Source organism: Phascolarctos cinereus, unplaced genomic scaffold, assembly GCF_003287225.1.
Source record: "Phascolarctos cinereus isolate Bilbo 61053 unplaced genomic scaffold, phaCin_HiC Scaffold_2;HRSCAF=192, whole genome shotgun sequence".
In the NCBI taxonomy this organism is placed as follows: Eukaryota; Metazoa; Chordata; class Mammalia; order Diprotodontia; family Phascolarctidae; genus Phascolarctos; species Phascolarctos cinereus.
The window spans coordinates 101,902,613-101,919,251 of NW_027555625.1; the positions used below are offsets into that span (position 1 = coordinate 101,902,613).

The 16,639-nt window shown below is 33.5% G+C and overlaps 1 protein-coding gene across 4 annotated transcripts in view; it reads right to left on the reverse strand.

The window, feature by feature from the left end:
• Nucleotides 1-16,639, reverse strand: part of PSME4 (proteasome activator subunit 4) — a 103,883-nt gene that overhangs the window by 15,122 nt on the left and 72,122 nt on the right. For all 4 annotated transcript variants that reach the window (XR_002326419.2, XM_020996224.2, XM_020996222.2 and 1 more), the window contains 14 exons: nucleotides 16,181-16,243; nucleotides 15,924-16,019; nucleotides 14,460-14,591; nucleotides 11,311-11,520; nucleotides 10,687-10,823; nucleotides 10,012-10,065; nucleotides 9,409-9,538; nucleotides 8,540-8,621; nucleotides 6,774-6,927; nucleotides 4,209-4,278; nucleotides 3,416-3,541; nucleotides 2,753-2,905; nucleotides 2,161-2,265; nucleotides 495-586 (listed from right to left, as the gene is read on the reverse strand). Coding sequence is in view for 3 of the 4 variants with exons in the window: in XM_020996224.2 (XP_020851883.1) it covers nucleotides 495-586; nucleotides 2,161-2,265; nucleotides 2,753-2,905; nucleotides 3,416-3,541; nucleotides 4,209-4,278; nucleotides 6,774-6,927; nucleotides 8,540-8,621; nucleotides 9,409-9,538; nucleotides 10,012-10,065; nucleotides 10,687-10,823; nucleotides 11,311-11,520; nucleotides 14,460-14,591; nucleotides 15,924-16,019; nucleotides 16,181-16,243 (1,604 nt within the window). In the remaining variant the exon portion in view is untranslated. The remainder of the gene's footprint in view (nucleotides 1-494; nucleotides 587-2,160; nucleotides 2,266-2,752; nucleotides 2,906-3,415; nucleotides 3,542-4,208; nucleotides 4,279-6,773; nucleotides 6,928-8,539; nucleotides 8,622-9,408; nucleotides 9,539-10,011; nucleotides 10,066-10,686; nucleotides 10,824-11,310; nucleotides 11,521-14,459; nucleotides 14,592-15,923; nucleotides 16,020-16,180; nucleotides 16,244-16,639) is intronic.

Genomic DNA, 16,639 nt, shown 5'->3' on the forward strand with positions numbered 1-16,639 from the left:
GTGTGAAGGAGGTAAAATATATGAAGAAACTAAGTCACCAAAGTATTAGCTGATCTGCTTTATAAGCAAAGATACCTGGCTGTAGTACTGATTCTTATCAGTTTTCTTTTTCTAAGCTCTCCAGGTCTTTTACTCTCCTTTTTCCTGCCTTCTGGTCAATTTACCATTCAGTGGTTCCCCTCATAAGTGTAGAGGGTGACCACAGGAATTGTTCACACTCAACTGGTCAATAACATAAATCAATAACAACTCTCTGATGAAATATTTCACAGAGAAGAGGTGATTTTAAAGAGAAGAAGGCTGTAATGATTAGATAAGATTTAACTTGAATAATCTTGTGTTATTCCAGTTTCCACAATAAAGATGGCTACATAGTTAACTGACTTTTTTTGTACTAGATCTAAAAAAAAATATCAAGATTACTATTTGCGTATTATATGAACTGATCACAAAAACATCTTAAAAGCTAACTTTTTAGGTTTGTTATGGTTTACCATGCATCTACAAAAGATCCTCCTTCACCACTCAATGGAGACTCCAATAACAACTCAAACAGCCAATGAAGTTTCCGAGGATCTCTGCTTTCCTGTATTGAAAAACATGTCCAAATATCATTATTTCAGTGAATCTACAATTCTGCAAAGTACATCATGACTATAATTACTATGCAAAGACTTGAAACAGAAAGACAGTTTGAATGTAAAGATTAAATCAATACATTAAAACATACATCTTAGGCCTAGGTCAGAACTGATTAAGAAAGTAAATTCATCATTTATGAAGTGTCTCACACTAGGACATGCCAGAAAGATAATAGTTGTTCAATTTAACTGACATGTTTATTAACTACTGACCTAGTTAGGAAGGTGGTCTTTAAAGAATATTATCAAGAGGGTGTGTGTGTGTGTGTGTGTGTGTGTGTGTGTGTGTGTGTGTGTGTGTGTGTGTGTGTGTGTGTGTGCGCGCTGGGGGTTAAGAGCAGCAGAATCCTTAAAAATTGTGACTTTATCCATGTGTAGAATATCTCATTCTGAAACTCCTTCCACCAATGCAGAAAAGCAATTTGTCTGCAATTTTAATAAAGTCCTAGGGACACTTAGAGAACTGTCTAGGGCACTGGGGGGTGAAGTGATTGGTTTAGGATTCACATAGTTAGTTGTATTAGAGGCAGGTTTTCCTGACTCTGTGGCTGCCACCCCAGCCTTTATGCCATATGTCATCTCTAAAAGGTGAAAGGGGACTCAGAGGAATAGGAATGGCTAGATTACATAATTGCCAAGACTATCCAATATTAGATTTAAAAAACAAAGTCATTAAACACCAACAAAATTCAAAATAGCAAAGATCTGTAAACAATCCATGCGTCTAACAACTAGGAAAATGGCTGAACAAACTAACTGTGACATAATAAATGACAAATATGAAGAACACAAAGAATTTGAGGAAGAAATAATATGATGCAGACTGAAGATGGCAAAGTCAGTGTAAAAACATACACACTTAATACAAACAACTATGTAAAAAGGTTACTTAAGGCAAAAAAATCCAAAATAAGTTTAGAAGGGGATATAGTAACAAATAAGAGGTTTGTTATTGTGTTGTTTCACTTAATACATAAATTTAAAAAGGAATATTTAATAATAGCTTATTACCTTATGTAATATATTTTTAACATTTTTCTGAATATCTGAACACTTATTTTTGTTGCCAGTTTCTAAAGTGAGGATAAATTTTTACTAAATGTACACATGGATTTTCCTCAAAGATTAGCAAACTCAAATACAATTTTATCAGCTTAGTCAATATTTGGAGGAATTTAGGTCATCAAGTAAAATTTAGGATTAGAAGAAATAATACATTTTATGTGACTAAAATGGCAATTCTCTTTCATTAAAAGTGATTTAAAATGATGGTGCTGACCATGATCTATAGATCACTATTTAGTTTTATTTAACAAATTCTCAGGGGCAACTAGGTGGCACAGTGGATAGAACACCAGCCCTAGATTCAGGAGGACCTGAGTTCAAATTAGAACTCAGACACATAACACTTACTAGCTGTGCGACCCTGGGCAAATCACTTAACACCACTGCCTAGCCAAAAAAAAACCCAACAACAAAACACATTCGCAAAATAAAAGAAAGTAGCAAGAGAACTTACACAGGAAGTTGCTATACAAGTTCCCCAATCATTATATGTTTCCACTGTAATGTTACATAATGCTGTTCTAAGCAGGGGACACAGAAGCTCCCAAAGTCTTTCCACCTGTTCAATAAAAACAAGAGGTAATAGTCATTGTTATTCAAAACATCCTATTTTCAAAACCTAAGTTTTCATTTACCTGGAAAAATGAAGAGTTGTCAATGGGCATTTCTTAGCTCTTTTTTTTTCAGAAGTTTTACAAAACAGAAATTTTAACACAACTGTTAGTGTTCAGTCAGTTTAAAGTGAGTTTAATTCTAATATTCTAAGGAAAGCAATTTGTCATGTCCTATCAAGCCTTCATTGTTGATCTTGAATCAGAAGTGGGATGAATAAAGAAAACAGTTGCAAAGAAGAGAATAGTAAAGCATAGAGATATGTTTTTGACTGGATATTTTCTTTTTAAAAAATACTGCTTTGTATTTACTTGTACATCAATACAATTACAAGTACATCAATAACACTACTAATAAGTAAATGTAACTTATTAGAAGTGATGTATATATGCACACAACACACACAATACACACAGACACACTCAGGCACACACCTTCTCAAATGTCCAATGCTTAGAACCTCTAATCAAGCCAGCTATAATTTCTGCCACACACCGCTGTGTACTCTCATGTGAGTCTGAAACTAGACGTTCTAAGTGAGGCTTCAAAACTGGCAAAAAGGCATCATCAAAATTCCTGAACACACCCTATTAGAAATAATTAAAAGGAAAATCACAATTATTTAAAAGTATACCTTCATGTGTAGTCTAATTCTTTAAATGATTTACATTATGATTACTACTGAAATCTTATGAGTTTATTAAAAAGCTGAAGAACAAAGAACCTTACTGATCTATCACCTGAAATAAAATACATACACATAAAATTAATGAATACTCTAAGAATACTTCATAATCAAAAGAATTTTATGTATATATTATACATCCTGAGTGATGAGTACAAAAGTTCACAAACAAATAGTACCAAGGGTTTGGCTTTATAAAAAAGACAGCCATCATCATCTTAGGTTCACTAAAATAATACTTGATGTGATTTCCTGAGTAGGTATGATTAAAAAAAAAATACGACCACACTCACTACAAACACATAGAAAACTAAGAATTTTAAGTACTCCAAGTCCAAGTCTTAAATTACCCCACAAGCTGCACTTTTCAGTCAAAAGCTATGAAACTAATGTATAATGACATTTTGGTTACCTTGAAGAGGCAAAACCGACGAGGATTAAATTTATCTTTTCCTTTTCTGTCTTCTAAAGATAGAAAATTTATTAACTGCTCAACAAACTTAGGATTGGAAAAATGGTCAAAAATAATCTGTTCTGCCTACAGAGGAGAAAAAATTATTAAAACAGTTAAAAATCCACAAAACCATTAATGCAAATTCTAAATTCTACTTTTAATACTCACTGATAGCTATTAATTAACTTACTGTAAAGGTAGGTTGAATTCCTGTCATGAGAATTTTATCCTAGAAATAAGCCACACCTTTTCTACTTTCTTAAGAGGAACTATTTAAAATTCAAAGCCTTCAAGAGTGCAGCTAACCTAATTTTATTAAAATCTTCAAGTCACAAGTGTGAGATCCCAAATACTTTTACCTATACAAGCATTTTTTTTTCTGCTAAAAGAGTAAAGCAATTATCCTATCATCTGTATAACCTGATGATTATAGAATTTAGGACTAATACACACAATCAGCACAATGAAATGACACACAATCAAGTCCTAAACTGTGCGTTACAGACTACAATTTTGGGGTACCTGTCGACATAAAGCTACCAACAAAGAGCTTGAATGACCCCCAACAAGTACATAAGGGTAAGGAACCGAGAAAGAAATATTGAGGGCTTCATATCTTGTATAACATGAATTCAATAATGGCTTTTGGTCACAGCTGACCTGAGATAAAAGATGAATTTGTGGTCAAAAGTAAGGTACTACTGAGTCATCTTGAATACCTACTTATGTATTATAAAAAATAAAAGCTTACCTCAGTCATATCTTCACGACTTCTGCCAAGCTTGGGTTGCTCTTCTGCAGGTGCATAAACAACCATATTCCTAAATTTATTTAAATAAATTATATACATAAATTTATATAAAGCACATTAGCACAGAGACAAGGAAAACGTGTCATGGCATTAGCTACAGGTACATACACATAGCTTTACAAATATGTGCCAGCATTATCAAGAAACACTGGAGTGTCTACTCTGTGTAGGGAACCAAATTACAAGGGAGATAAAAAGTAAAATAAATAATTCCAATGACTTAGAAGCTCAGAAGTCAGCTGGGACATATAGACAGATGACAAACGGATAGAATTTTAGAGCTCGAACAAATTTTTGGGGTCAATGACTCCAACCTTATTTAAATTTTTACAAAAATAAAGCTGTAGAAAATAATAAGAAAGCTTTCTGGTTACCACATAATAGATTACTGGAAGTAACTCTAAGGCACATTATCTCTCAAATAATGTGTAAGTAAAACACTCTACTATGCCCAGTGTAGTGATTTAGAGGAGGGATCAGCAACCTTATTAACCCTGCTACTAGAGAAGCCAAGCAGTACCCCAGGCAGGCCTAAAATAATGGTAGGAAAAGTAAGAGAAAAAAGAGTCACAGAATGTTGTGTGGTCCAATGCACACCTGAAGCAAGAATCTTTTCTACTACTTCCTTGGCTTGAAGATCTCATTGACTGAAACCACTCCCATTTGAAACATACTATTATTTTACTTTGGGATAGCTCAAACTATAGGAAGTTTTCTTCATATCAATACTAAATCTGCTTTTTTGCAATTTCTACTCATTGTTGCTTGTTCTTCAATCACTCCTCCAAATTTAAAAAGACATCCCTCTAAGACAGCCATAAATTGTTTCCCCTTTAAGTCTTCTTTTCTCTAGGGTAAAACACCTTCATTTCCTTCAAGCAGTTCTCATACTGCATGATCATGAAATCCTTCACTATATTGGCTGCCTTCCTGTTTATCAGTGATCTTCCAAACATGTGGTATACAGAAATGAACACAATTATCCAGATGTAGCCCAACTAGGGCATGGTGCCACTATCACCTCTTTAATTCTGAACATTATGATTTAATACAGCTTTGAGGAAGTAAGACATTTTAGATACATAGCCAAGTTGATTCTTGTCTCTGAAAGTTGTATGCTATACAATCATGAGCAAACTGCTTAACCTGCCAATGCCTCAGATAACTCTCTAAAATGGTGGGTTTTTTTTTTAATGAATATAGGTTCATACCCAAACACATATGCTCAGAGAATGAAAATTTGCAATAGTGTTTTAGCTGCTATATCACACTATTGACTCATATCATCTTTTTATTCTACTAAATGACCCAGATCTTTTCTTTTCTTTTTTTTTTTTTAAAGGCAACTGGGGTTAAGTGACTTGCCCAGGGTCACACAGCTAGTTAAGTGTTAAGTGTTTGGTCTGAGGCCAGATTTGAACTCAGGTCCCCATGACTTCAGGGCCAGTGGTCTATCCACTGTGCCACCTAGCTAACCCTAACAGTCTTGTTTGTTTTGTTTTTGGTTTTTGGTTTTTTTGGCGAGGCAATCAGGGTTAAATGATTTGCCCAGGGTCACACAGCTAGTAAGAGTCAAGTGTCTGAGGCCAGATTTGAACTTGTCTTCCTGACTCCAAGGTGCCACCTAGCTGCCCCCAGATCTTTTCCAAATAAGTTGTTGGAAAACCATGCCTCCCTCATGAGGGTGACTTATTAAACAGAGTAAAACTTTACATTTATACTTATTAAATTTTATTTGGTTAGATCTCGCCCAGTTATTCTAGCCTGTCAAGATCTTTTTGGATCCTGACACTACAATCTACTATGTTTATTACACTTCCTAAGTTTTGTGCCAATTTTACAATAATGACATTTATGGCTTTATCTAAGTCACTAATAAAACAGTCTGTAAGTCAACTACCATTTATTAAGCACTAATTATGTTCCAGGCACTGCTAAGTGCTAGGGATACAAAGAAAGGCAAAACACACTCCTTGCTCTGAAGCTCCCAGGCTAACATGGGGAAGACAACAATGAAATATATACAAACAAGATTCATAGAAGATAAATTGCAGGTTAATCTCAAAGGGAAGGCACTAAATTAAGAAGGGCTGGGAAAGGCTTCTTGTAGAGGGTGGGACGTTAGCTGAGACTTGAAGGAATTCAAGGAATTCTCCTAATTTTAACATCTATAAATCAGTTTTAAAAAAAAATTAGTTTGCATGACTAGCTTTAGATGGCTTTTTATGATGATGCTTTCTTTTCCAGATGAACCCTAACCATTATTTTAATGTTTTCTAGAATTTGGCACTGTAATCTTTAGCAACATTTCCCAGATTCCTTCCAGAAGAAAAAAATGAATAAAGAAAAGAAGTGCTAGTAACAACTACCTTAGTTATTTTTCACTGGAACCTGTGCCTATTTCTGATTTATGTCTTCCAGAGTGTCTTAAAACATTACAATTAAGTAAAAAAACTAGTTGCTCAATAAAATGAAGTTACAAACATCCACATTAGTAAGACTCACTGAGGCCAGGTGTAGTATCCCCAGTGCGTTTTTTCCACAAAACAACTTGATTCCCATTCTGTTTTAGTTCTTGGTATACTTTTACTATCATAATGCATCCATTGGTTATCAGGTCTGTCACCAGCAAGAATGCAGGAGGGTTTAGGAGTAGTACCTAAAAAAGAAAGTTTATATTTGATGAATTTTTAGATTCCTTTTTTCAACACATTTCTAACTTTTCACTTATAGTGTAACTTATTTTACCTGTAGTCTTACAGGCACTTATATTTTTCCCAGAAATGTTTGCTTCATTTATTATCTATCTATCTATCTATCTATCTATCTATCTATCTATCTATCTATCTATCTATCTATCTATCTATCTATATATATGTGAAAACACAAGTGTGATTTAAGGAATAGCCTAAGACAGCTTTTTGAGAAATTTATCATCCCTAGATTTCAGAGTCTTTAAACTACATGAAATCATGAAACAATGTTTGTAGAGACCTCTATATAAAACCTTTGAGAGTGCCATTCTATTTTAGAAGTAGTGGGAACAGAAAGGATAGTACTCTGTGAAGTTCAAATTTTTCCTCAAGCATTTATTTCATAGCTGTGAGACCTTGGATAAACCACTTAACTACTCAAGGCCTCAATTTCTATATCTATATAATAAGGATAATACCTACCTACTTCACAGGCCAATTATGGAAGATTATCTAACACAACTTCTTTATTTTAGAAGTAAAAAGCAGCTAGGTGGCACAGTGGAAAAAGCACTGGACCTGAAGTCAGTAAGATCTGAATTCAAATGTGACTTCACACAGACCCTGGGCAAGTCACTTAACCTCTATATGCCTCAGTTTTTCTCTTCTATAAAATGGAGATAATAAGAGTACATACCTCCTAGAGTTGTTATAAAGATAAAATTAGATGATATTTTTAAAGTGCTTTGCAAACATAAAGTACTACACAAATGTTATTTGTTATTATTAGAAAAACTTGAGGATCAAAGAAGTCAACTGACTTGTTACTTGTGTGACAGAGAACATTCCTCTGACACTTATCTAGTACAGCTACATATCTACTTCAATATCCAAAGTTAATACGTCAATTTTATATTACATTGAGTATAGAAAACAAATCTGGATGTGTCTCAAGTGAGAGTAACATGAGAGTAGAAGTTGTATTATCTTTCACTCACATAAAATAAATAAAATTTCTTTGTAACCACTGTTGAAATAAATGCAAGTGACAGATTTATGTGCTGCTTTGATAAAAGAAATGAGCCCAAGAAAAAAATATACTTTAGGTTCCATGCTGGAAGTAATCAGAGATTGGTTGTAGTTTGAATATGAAGATGTGGAAAGCAAAGGAGATAAAAAAGAATATTTCAAGCTTTTGAAATAAAGTCCAACAGATAATCATAATTATCCCCTAAATCAGACTGGAAAACGCCTCTACTGCTGAATACTAAATGCACAGAAAATACCAAGCAGGCACAAAAGGTACATACTTATATTTAACATAAAACTACTGAATTTCCTTTAATGAATGCTTTTCGTTTTATCACAGAATTATTTTGCAAAGTAAACTCAACAGAGTTTTCACAATGTCTTTTATTAGAGTTTAAAAAATAAAAAAGCATCAGATGCTCAAAAAAGTTTAGTATATTTATCCTCGAGGATGTTATCTATGGATTCAGTGAATCAACTCTGAGAAAATTTGAGTGAAAACATTTAAAAACATCAAAGAGGAGCTAAATTATCTTAGGTGGCACTTACTGATTTCATATGGGCAGATGGAAAGCTTTTTGTGTGTTCTCTTCAGCTGCTTGAGAATGCCAGCAACTGCTGAGATAGCCATCTAGAAAAGAAATCTTTAAGTTGACTTCATTAATTTTTTAAAACCTAGTAAGTATTTGCATACCATGCTATCAGCAGAGGCCAGATTCTCTTTCTTTTTGAGAACAGGGAAATCCCTCAAACTCTACATGTTCAGTGGAATGGCTTTAGGGTGCAACTCCATCCAAGACTTTGGCATGGACCATTCCCACCGTAATCTGTCTGAATCAGTTCAAAGAAGAATGTAGAAATTTTGCCTTGGAAGTACAAATGACTGGTTCAGTTTAGTTATATTTCCTTCACAATGAAGAAAAGAAGAAAACATTTCAGATTCAACCAATAAACAGGAAAACCAGAAAGTGACTACATGTAGGTTGGGATACATTCATTTGTTTCAATATATTTCCTTGACACTTGAGCTAAAAATTCCAAGACACTTAAACTGCTATCACAAAAAGTTACAGGACACTTAAAGTGACCTTTGCCAAAAGAGACAGAGGAATCAAAAGTAAAAATGGGCAGCTGAAAATGAGATATTTTAACGCAGGAAGAACCAGGTGCATTACCTGATTCAAAGTTTGCTTGATAAAAACAATTCTAAACAGATAATGATTTTCCTTTGAAATAAAAATTTTCATGATACTTTATTTTCTTTGCCGTACAGATTAAAACAAAATGCATTGCAACAAGTGGAGCAATGTGGTCCTTTCACATATTCCTAAATTCTGGTTCTTCTTTAATGGGAAAATACTCAAGTTTTAGTTAAATAAAACTTTAAAACTTAAGATTTTATCTGAAACCAAGCCTACCTTGCGAACCACAATTGCATCATGGTTGAGACTCTGTACAAAGAATTTTATGGCACGAAGAGGCAGAACTCGGTCATCTCTCAACAGCAGGGACAGAAAGCCAATGCCTATATGTTCAAATTTCCAAGGACTTAAAGAAAATATAGTAAAACTCATTAGTTATAACCACCAATATATCCTCTACTGTAATATGCTATAAAAATCAAGTAGCCAAAACTTCTTAATGATGAATACCAAAAACACTTTACTAAAAATTAATAACAAGTATCCAATTTTTCCTCTGCATCTTCCTTCTTCTCCCATTCCAGACCCTCTCCAAGTGGCCTTTATATTTAAGTAGATTTACAATTCTTCCTATCTTGTGCTATCCAATATGCAGTTCTCATCAATGCATGGCCAAATCAAAGAGAAAAAAATTCATCTGAAGATAAGATAAGCCAAGTCTTTGGAACTACGTGCCCCAGGTTTCAGGATGTCAACTACCATAAGGGCTTCTAATTGTGAAAGATAATTTGCATGCAATTTAAATGAACCTTGGAACATTTAAGTCAAATGTCTGTCATAAATAGAAGGAATGTAAAATTAAATGCACAGAACACTTACAGATTTCTTTGATCCACACAGTCTAATAAAGTATGTACCAAGTTTTCATAGTTCCTAAAAGAACAAGCATACCATTTAATCTGTATTTAAATACTACATAATATGACAAAGCTTAGCATCAAATTACATAGACTAACTAGCCCTCATGACAAATACATGAATATTTTCTTTCATCAGGCACATGCTCAGAATTTTTAGAAAACATGTTAATCTATGATACGAGGCTTCAAATTTTTTTTAAACCGGATCTCAGAAAAAAGTGATTGGTTTATAAATATTCTTTCCGTTAATTTAGTAACTGAATAAGAATTAAAATTTGAAACTCAAAATCTTATGGAAGTAAATGTTGAAAACTAAAAATAAATAATTTTTAAAAAATTAAAAAGAAAAAGAAATTGAATAGGGTTTGTTTAAATAATTTTTAGTATTCTAATCAAAGGACTTTTGTTGTCATAGAATGCAATGATAAAATAACCACTACAGAATTTAAGCAATTTTACTTAACAGATAGTAAAGGTAAGATTTTCATTCCATATCCTTTGATAAATAATAAAAAAAAAAAAGACATAGCAGATTTTGTCATGATTTAAGCTGTGGAGATCACATAAAGAAACCATACCTGAATTTAAGAGGTATATTAACAGTATATCATCTATATTAGCTTAAATTACTTACTGTAAGGCCTCAGCATTCTTTTCTTGCTGTCGCTGAATTCCTAACTGAATCTCCTCTGGACTAAGCAATGGTTGATTGACAGAGGGGTATTTTGACTGTTGGATTAAGACACCCATTGCAACACATGTCTGTGGAACCTTTTTAAAAGAAAAAGAAAAAAAGGATTATAGGACTTAGAACTGGAAGAAACATTAAAAGAAAGGCAGAGGAGTATAGTGAACGAGCAATAAACAGAAGTGAAGATACAGGACCCAGTTCTAACACTAGCTCCAATCCTGACTCAGTCAGGATTTAGATGATTTTAGGCAAGTCACCTTTCTTGGGCTTCAATAAATTTCTCATTTGTAAAATGGGGGATTGGGGGGGGGTGTCAGACTAGAGTTTCTACTTTTAAGCTCTAAATACATGATTCTTTTAATCCTATAGACTCACTTTATAGACAAGGAAAACCAAGGCCCAGAGAGGATCAGCTGAGTTATGTATTATGTGACAGAAGCAGTTTAGTCAGGATTTGAATCTAGGGTCTCTGACTTCAAATTACACAAAGGAATTAATTTGTAATATAAATAACCTGGGGTACAGTTGGGTGAAAACAATTATTGTAAATAGAATGTTTTCACTTACTGTAAAATCCAGTCCAATTGTTTCATATTGCCTATGAATCTTTTCTGCAAGATCATCAAACAGCCGAACTATTGATGGCTTTTCTAGGGACATTGCTTTGCTTAGCCCTGAAGAAACAATTGCTGGCCACGTCTGTACAATACAATCCCAGTCATGAAGATTTGCTAGGCACACTCCACTGTGGTTTCCAAGTAGACAATACAAGGCACCCTGCAGAAACAAAGAAATATGTGCATTTATTAGATTGTAAGCTTCTTAAGGAAAGAGACTGTGTCTTTTATGTCTCATCCCCTAAGAAAAAGATTATCTTTTGTCAGTTCACTGGCAATATTTTTTAAGCCTTAAATAGTTTACAATGTGTGGGGAACCTGCGGCCTCAAGGCCACAGGAACCTCACCTCTGACATAGTCAATTTTCGTTTACTACTTTAGCTAGATGCTAATTTTAGAATGCACAACTAGATTATAAATTAAGAGACGTGCTGATTAAAAAAAATACTCCATTCAATATGTTGAGCCCCTTGAAAAGGCAGCCACCAGGCTGCCTAAGAAGGTCCAGGTCAAAAATGGAGATAAAAACCCCAGATATGATCAATATTGGGATAGGGTTTGTGAGTGGCAGTTGCACTGCTAGCCTGGGTGAAATAGGAAGGCCCTGCTGCTAAATGAACAAATGATAGATAGATATCTGCCATGTAACAAGAATAACCGTCCAAAATAATTCATCATAGCCAGTGATTCCCAATGATTACTAAAGGAATAAAAATGATGAATAATATTTGAAATTTAAACCCAAGATTTATGTTTCTAAAAAAGCATTTCCCTTAGAATTATTCCATTCAGCTTACACGTGTGATTCATATTTTTACACAATTTTAAGCAAGCCATACTGCTAACAGGAATTAATAATAAATCCTTCTCACTGAAATGTTCTTTAAAAAGTTTCCAAAACTTAACTTACTAAACAATTTTTTAATATGATAAAATTCTACTTAATCATTTATTGTTAACTGAATATTCTGATAAAGGCAAGTGCCTACTTTTACAAAATGGCATTAGAAAAATATTAGAATAAAAAAACTAATCCTTTTGTAGTTCAAAGTAAACACTATATGCACTATTTGATCACATACATAAATACAAAAATGTATTTTTAAACAAAAATATGATAATTTGGGCCTAAGAACTAAGATTAAAAGTAAGAAATGATTAAAGATTGAGTTTTCTTTGTTTAGACCAGTTACTCTAAGAAACATTCTCTTACCTATCTGCCTCTGTAGCATTCTGAAACTTGAAAACTTCATGAGGAGCATAACATGAATGAATATTATTTTGTTCCCAACTAAACAGAACACCTTTAAGTACCAGCAATATATGATAAATATTTTTGGTTTTTTTGTTTTTGCTTTTAGGCAGTTGGGGTTAAGTGACCTGCCCAGGGTCACACTGTAGTAAGTGTGAAGTGTTTGGTCTGAGGCTGGATTTGAACTCAGGTCCTCCTGACTTCAGGGCCACTGCTCTATCCACTGCGCCACCTAGCTGCCCCCTGATAAACATTTTTAATGTAGAATTCTGTTTAGGTCGAAATATTAACTAAATTGACTTCGGAAAAAATAATTTAATGCTGAAATGTGAAAATAAAATGATACTGTAGGTAAATCATTTATGCATTTTAATCTACTCAAAATGAAAAGATGGTATACATTTTTCTAAATCTAATTTAATTTTAATCGTTCACAATGTGTATCCTATTCAATTATTCTACTATGTCTTTAGAAAGGAAAAGTCTTTATTGGGGTGAACAGCTGCTTTCCAGCGCTCTGCACAGTGGGTGGCACACAGGAATTTAATAATATTTATTGAATGGTGGATCATTACTCAATGACTTTACTTAACTCTAATCTTTGCTGCTTCTTGATTTTAAGTCAGTACAACATAAATGGTGTTTGTTACAAAGCAAACTGGAATCCCACAAACTCATAATGTTATACAACCATACATAATAACATTTCCGCTTTGCTGTCTGTCTTGCAAAATGCTAATATCTCATGCAGAAAAGTATGAGACTGACTGCTTTCTCATTAGCCTGGATACCCAACTAGTTTCTAATTATCAGTTTGTCTCCACAGACTATATGTAGAATAACTACATGTATAATAATTAATATCCTTTCATTTTCTTTTGCTTCTCCCCCTTTGTAAACATTACAAAATCAGAAAGCCTGAAGAACAAGAAAGCAGAACTGCAAATAACCAAAATTTTGGTAATCCACACACTATTCATGTATAAAATCCCAAATATATTAGAAATATAAATATTAGAGTATCTCCAATTTGGGCTTACTTCTGTTTATCCAGTGTTCATATCACCAAATGAAAAAAACAACAGTTCCACAGTTCTAACAAAATTATAATACATTTAAAAGTATAAACAAAATATACAGAATTTTTCAAATTTCTTTCCATTCAAACCAAAAGGCTTGAATCTCCAAGATCTGGTGATTTTCTTCACTTTGAGATACAATGACTTAAAAAACACTGAAACTACCCATTTTTACTCCTCCACCCAACTCTGACTCCTCTCTATACATTTATGAGATTCTGAAAATCAAAACATGATACTTGAGTAAGAAAATTCTACTTTAAATGTGGATCACAAAATATTAAAGCAAATATAAGGAAATGAAATAATCACCCCTAATAGTAGGAAATCACAATAAAAAATCTTATAAAATCAACCATTATATCTAATACTGGTTTCACTATGCAGCTTTTTGAGAGCAACCACATTCTTCTCTCAAAAAAAACTGTTAATATTTTATATTTGAAACAAAAGTCATCTGGAAATATAAGAAAAAAAACCCTGTTATTTGGTACCACCAAATAGTAGGCAAAATTGTAAAATTCATTTAAAAAATTTTTACTCTAAGCATTCTATAAAAGTTTAAAGTGAAAGGTCTCCCTACAGATGCAAAAATTCTAAGAACCCAAGGTTTAAGTATACTTAGCAGTAACAAAGAGTAAAACCTTCTGGTGGCATACACAATCCTTGGGCACCGAATTCTTTGTATCAACAACTTGTCATGTATAGATAAATAACAATGGAATTCAGGACCGAGAAAGGAAGAGAAGGCGAGAAAGAAGAACCTACTTTGAATTGCTGTTGAGTGACATCTTGTCTGTCTGGTCGCAAGAACTCTAAAACCAAGGGAATAATATCTCTGCAGCAAAATGTATATGTTCCCAGAGCTGTGAAAAATGTTTGCTGAGCTTTATTCCTAACCTAGGGAGAGGATCACAAGGTATTACGTTAACAACATGGCTGTTAAAAATAATGTAAAAAATATGTCCTACCAACTGATGGGTAAATAGGATTATCTCTGTAGCTAAAAGACTATTAAGCATATAAACTCCATTTTATAACATGCAAAAGAATTTGCAAAAGTTTAAGCATCCTTCCCAAGTCCCCAAGATGTCCCTCTCACTAAACTGCTGATTAATAGTAAGTCATTTGACCTTTTTGGGCTTCAGTCTCCTTAGTTATCACAGGAAGGGATTAGACTAGATGGTGCCTCTTTCAGGTCTAAAATACTATATTTCTATCATTAATATATTCTATTTCTATCCACTATATTTCTATAATTATCCAGATTACATTAATTTAGTTAACTATAAATTTTTTAAACAAATTTTCATATTAAGTGAAATCTTGTTTATCTACATTTGTGGATGTGAAGAAAAAGATCATACAAAACAGTGATTAGTATAAAAAGAACTCATTTCTAGTATGGATGTGCTAGAATTCTTAGGAAATCACTGAAATAATGGATTTATAATATAAAGAGCTAATTCAGGAAATGCTAACCATGAGTTTCCTCATCCTTGAAACCCACTTCCACACAGTTACAGCACAGTGCTCAGGCTAACATCAAACCTTCTTAAAAAAGTGGACCTCACAAATCTTCCTGGTACTTGGATTTCAATGAAATTGCTTACTACTTCCTTCAATAGTAGAAGTTAAGCATAAAAACAGGAAAAGTGGCATACAGGAAAAATTGTAGAATTAGGGTCAGTCCTTGTGCTACATTAACCAATTACATAAAGTTGGTTACATCATGTACCTGTGCCCCTTAGTTTTATGTTTAAAAAAAAATTTGTGCTAGATAATAACAGACTGTGACACTATGCCACCAACTAGTCATGATCATATAATGTGGACAGTTTCAAGAGTTCAAAATGACAAGTTTAATTGCTAGTTGTTCACTTCCCTCCTTGAAGGCTCCACGATTTTGTACTCCCCTCCACCAATGTAGAATCTAACAATATTTCAACAACTTGGCAGAATTGCCCTAGCCAAAAAAATCATGAAATCAGTGACCAAGTTGATGGTTAGTCTCTTTAATCTAAGCCTGGTTGATCTTTTGATGACATACAGTCTTATGACCTGGCCCCTTTTTAAACGCCTTTTAGCTTTGTAGAGTCTTCTGGTGTTATGCTATTATGCTGGAACGGCCTTCAAGAACCAGGGCCATACTCATAAAAGCCATAATGAAGTACTAAAGGGCAATATTAGTATAGCAATAACTGAACAAGTTAAAAAAAAGAAAAATCATACCTGGCCATATGAACTAGTAGATAAACGGAGAAGGTCTCTGATCATATCTTGGTGTACTTTTTTGTATTCACAGCCTTCAACAGTTAGTGTTCTCAGCTAAACAGAAGGATATACAAAATAGAAAGTTTTCAAAAAATGTCATATTGCTAATGTAAAGAATAAGGTTATAATTCGTGAGAACTCAGGTGACTAAATATTTATTTAAAATTATGCATTCTTATGGTAGGACTGATTAGGAATGAATAAGAGAAAATTACCTCATGCTGCAACATTACTCTATCAATTAGCAATGCTCTGATATGCTGTTTTTTCCCTTGGAGCTGGAAAACAAATATCAAGAAAATATTCTAAGTAACTCAAATGTAATCTATAATTTCCTTTCATTCTTTAGCCAAAATAAATGGCAGTTAACAAGTTGCCTACAATCTATAATCACCAGCATATTCTTTACCTATAAAGAGCTAGAACTGTGGTTGCTCTAGTTCCATCACATAAGAAATAATCTTACACAGAGTGATCCATCCAACCAATTAATTGGTTGATCTCTGCAGGACCATGAGAGGACCTTTTGGGGGAAAGTATAATTTGCTCTGTATTAAAGCAAACTCAAAATTTGAAGGATGGACTGCTTAAGATCCTTAACTATCTCTCAGTTGTCTGTAATTCATTAATTTATCTAAATCCTACTTGAATCTATATTTTTAGGCAATATAACT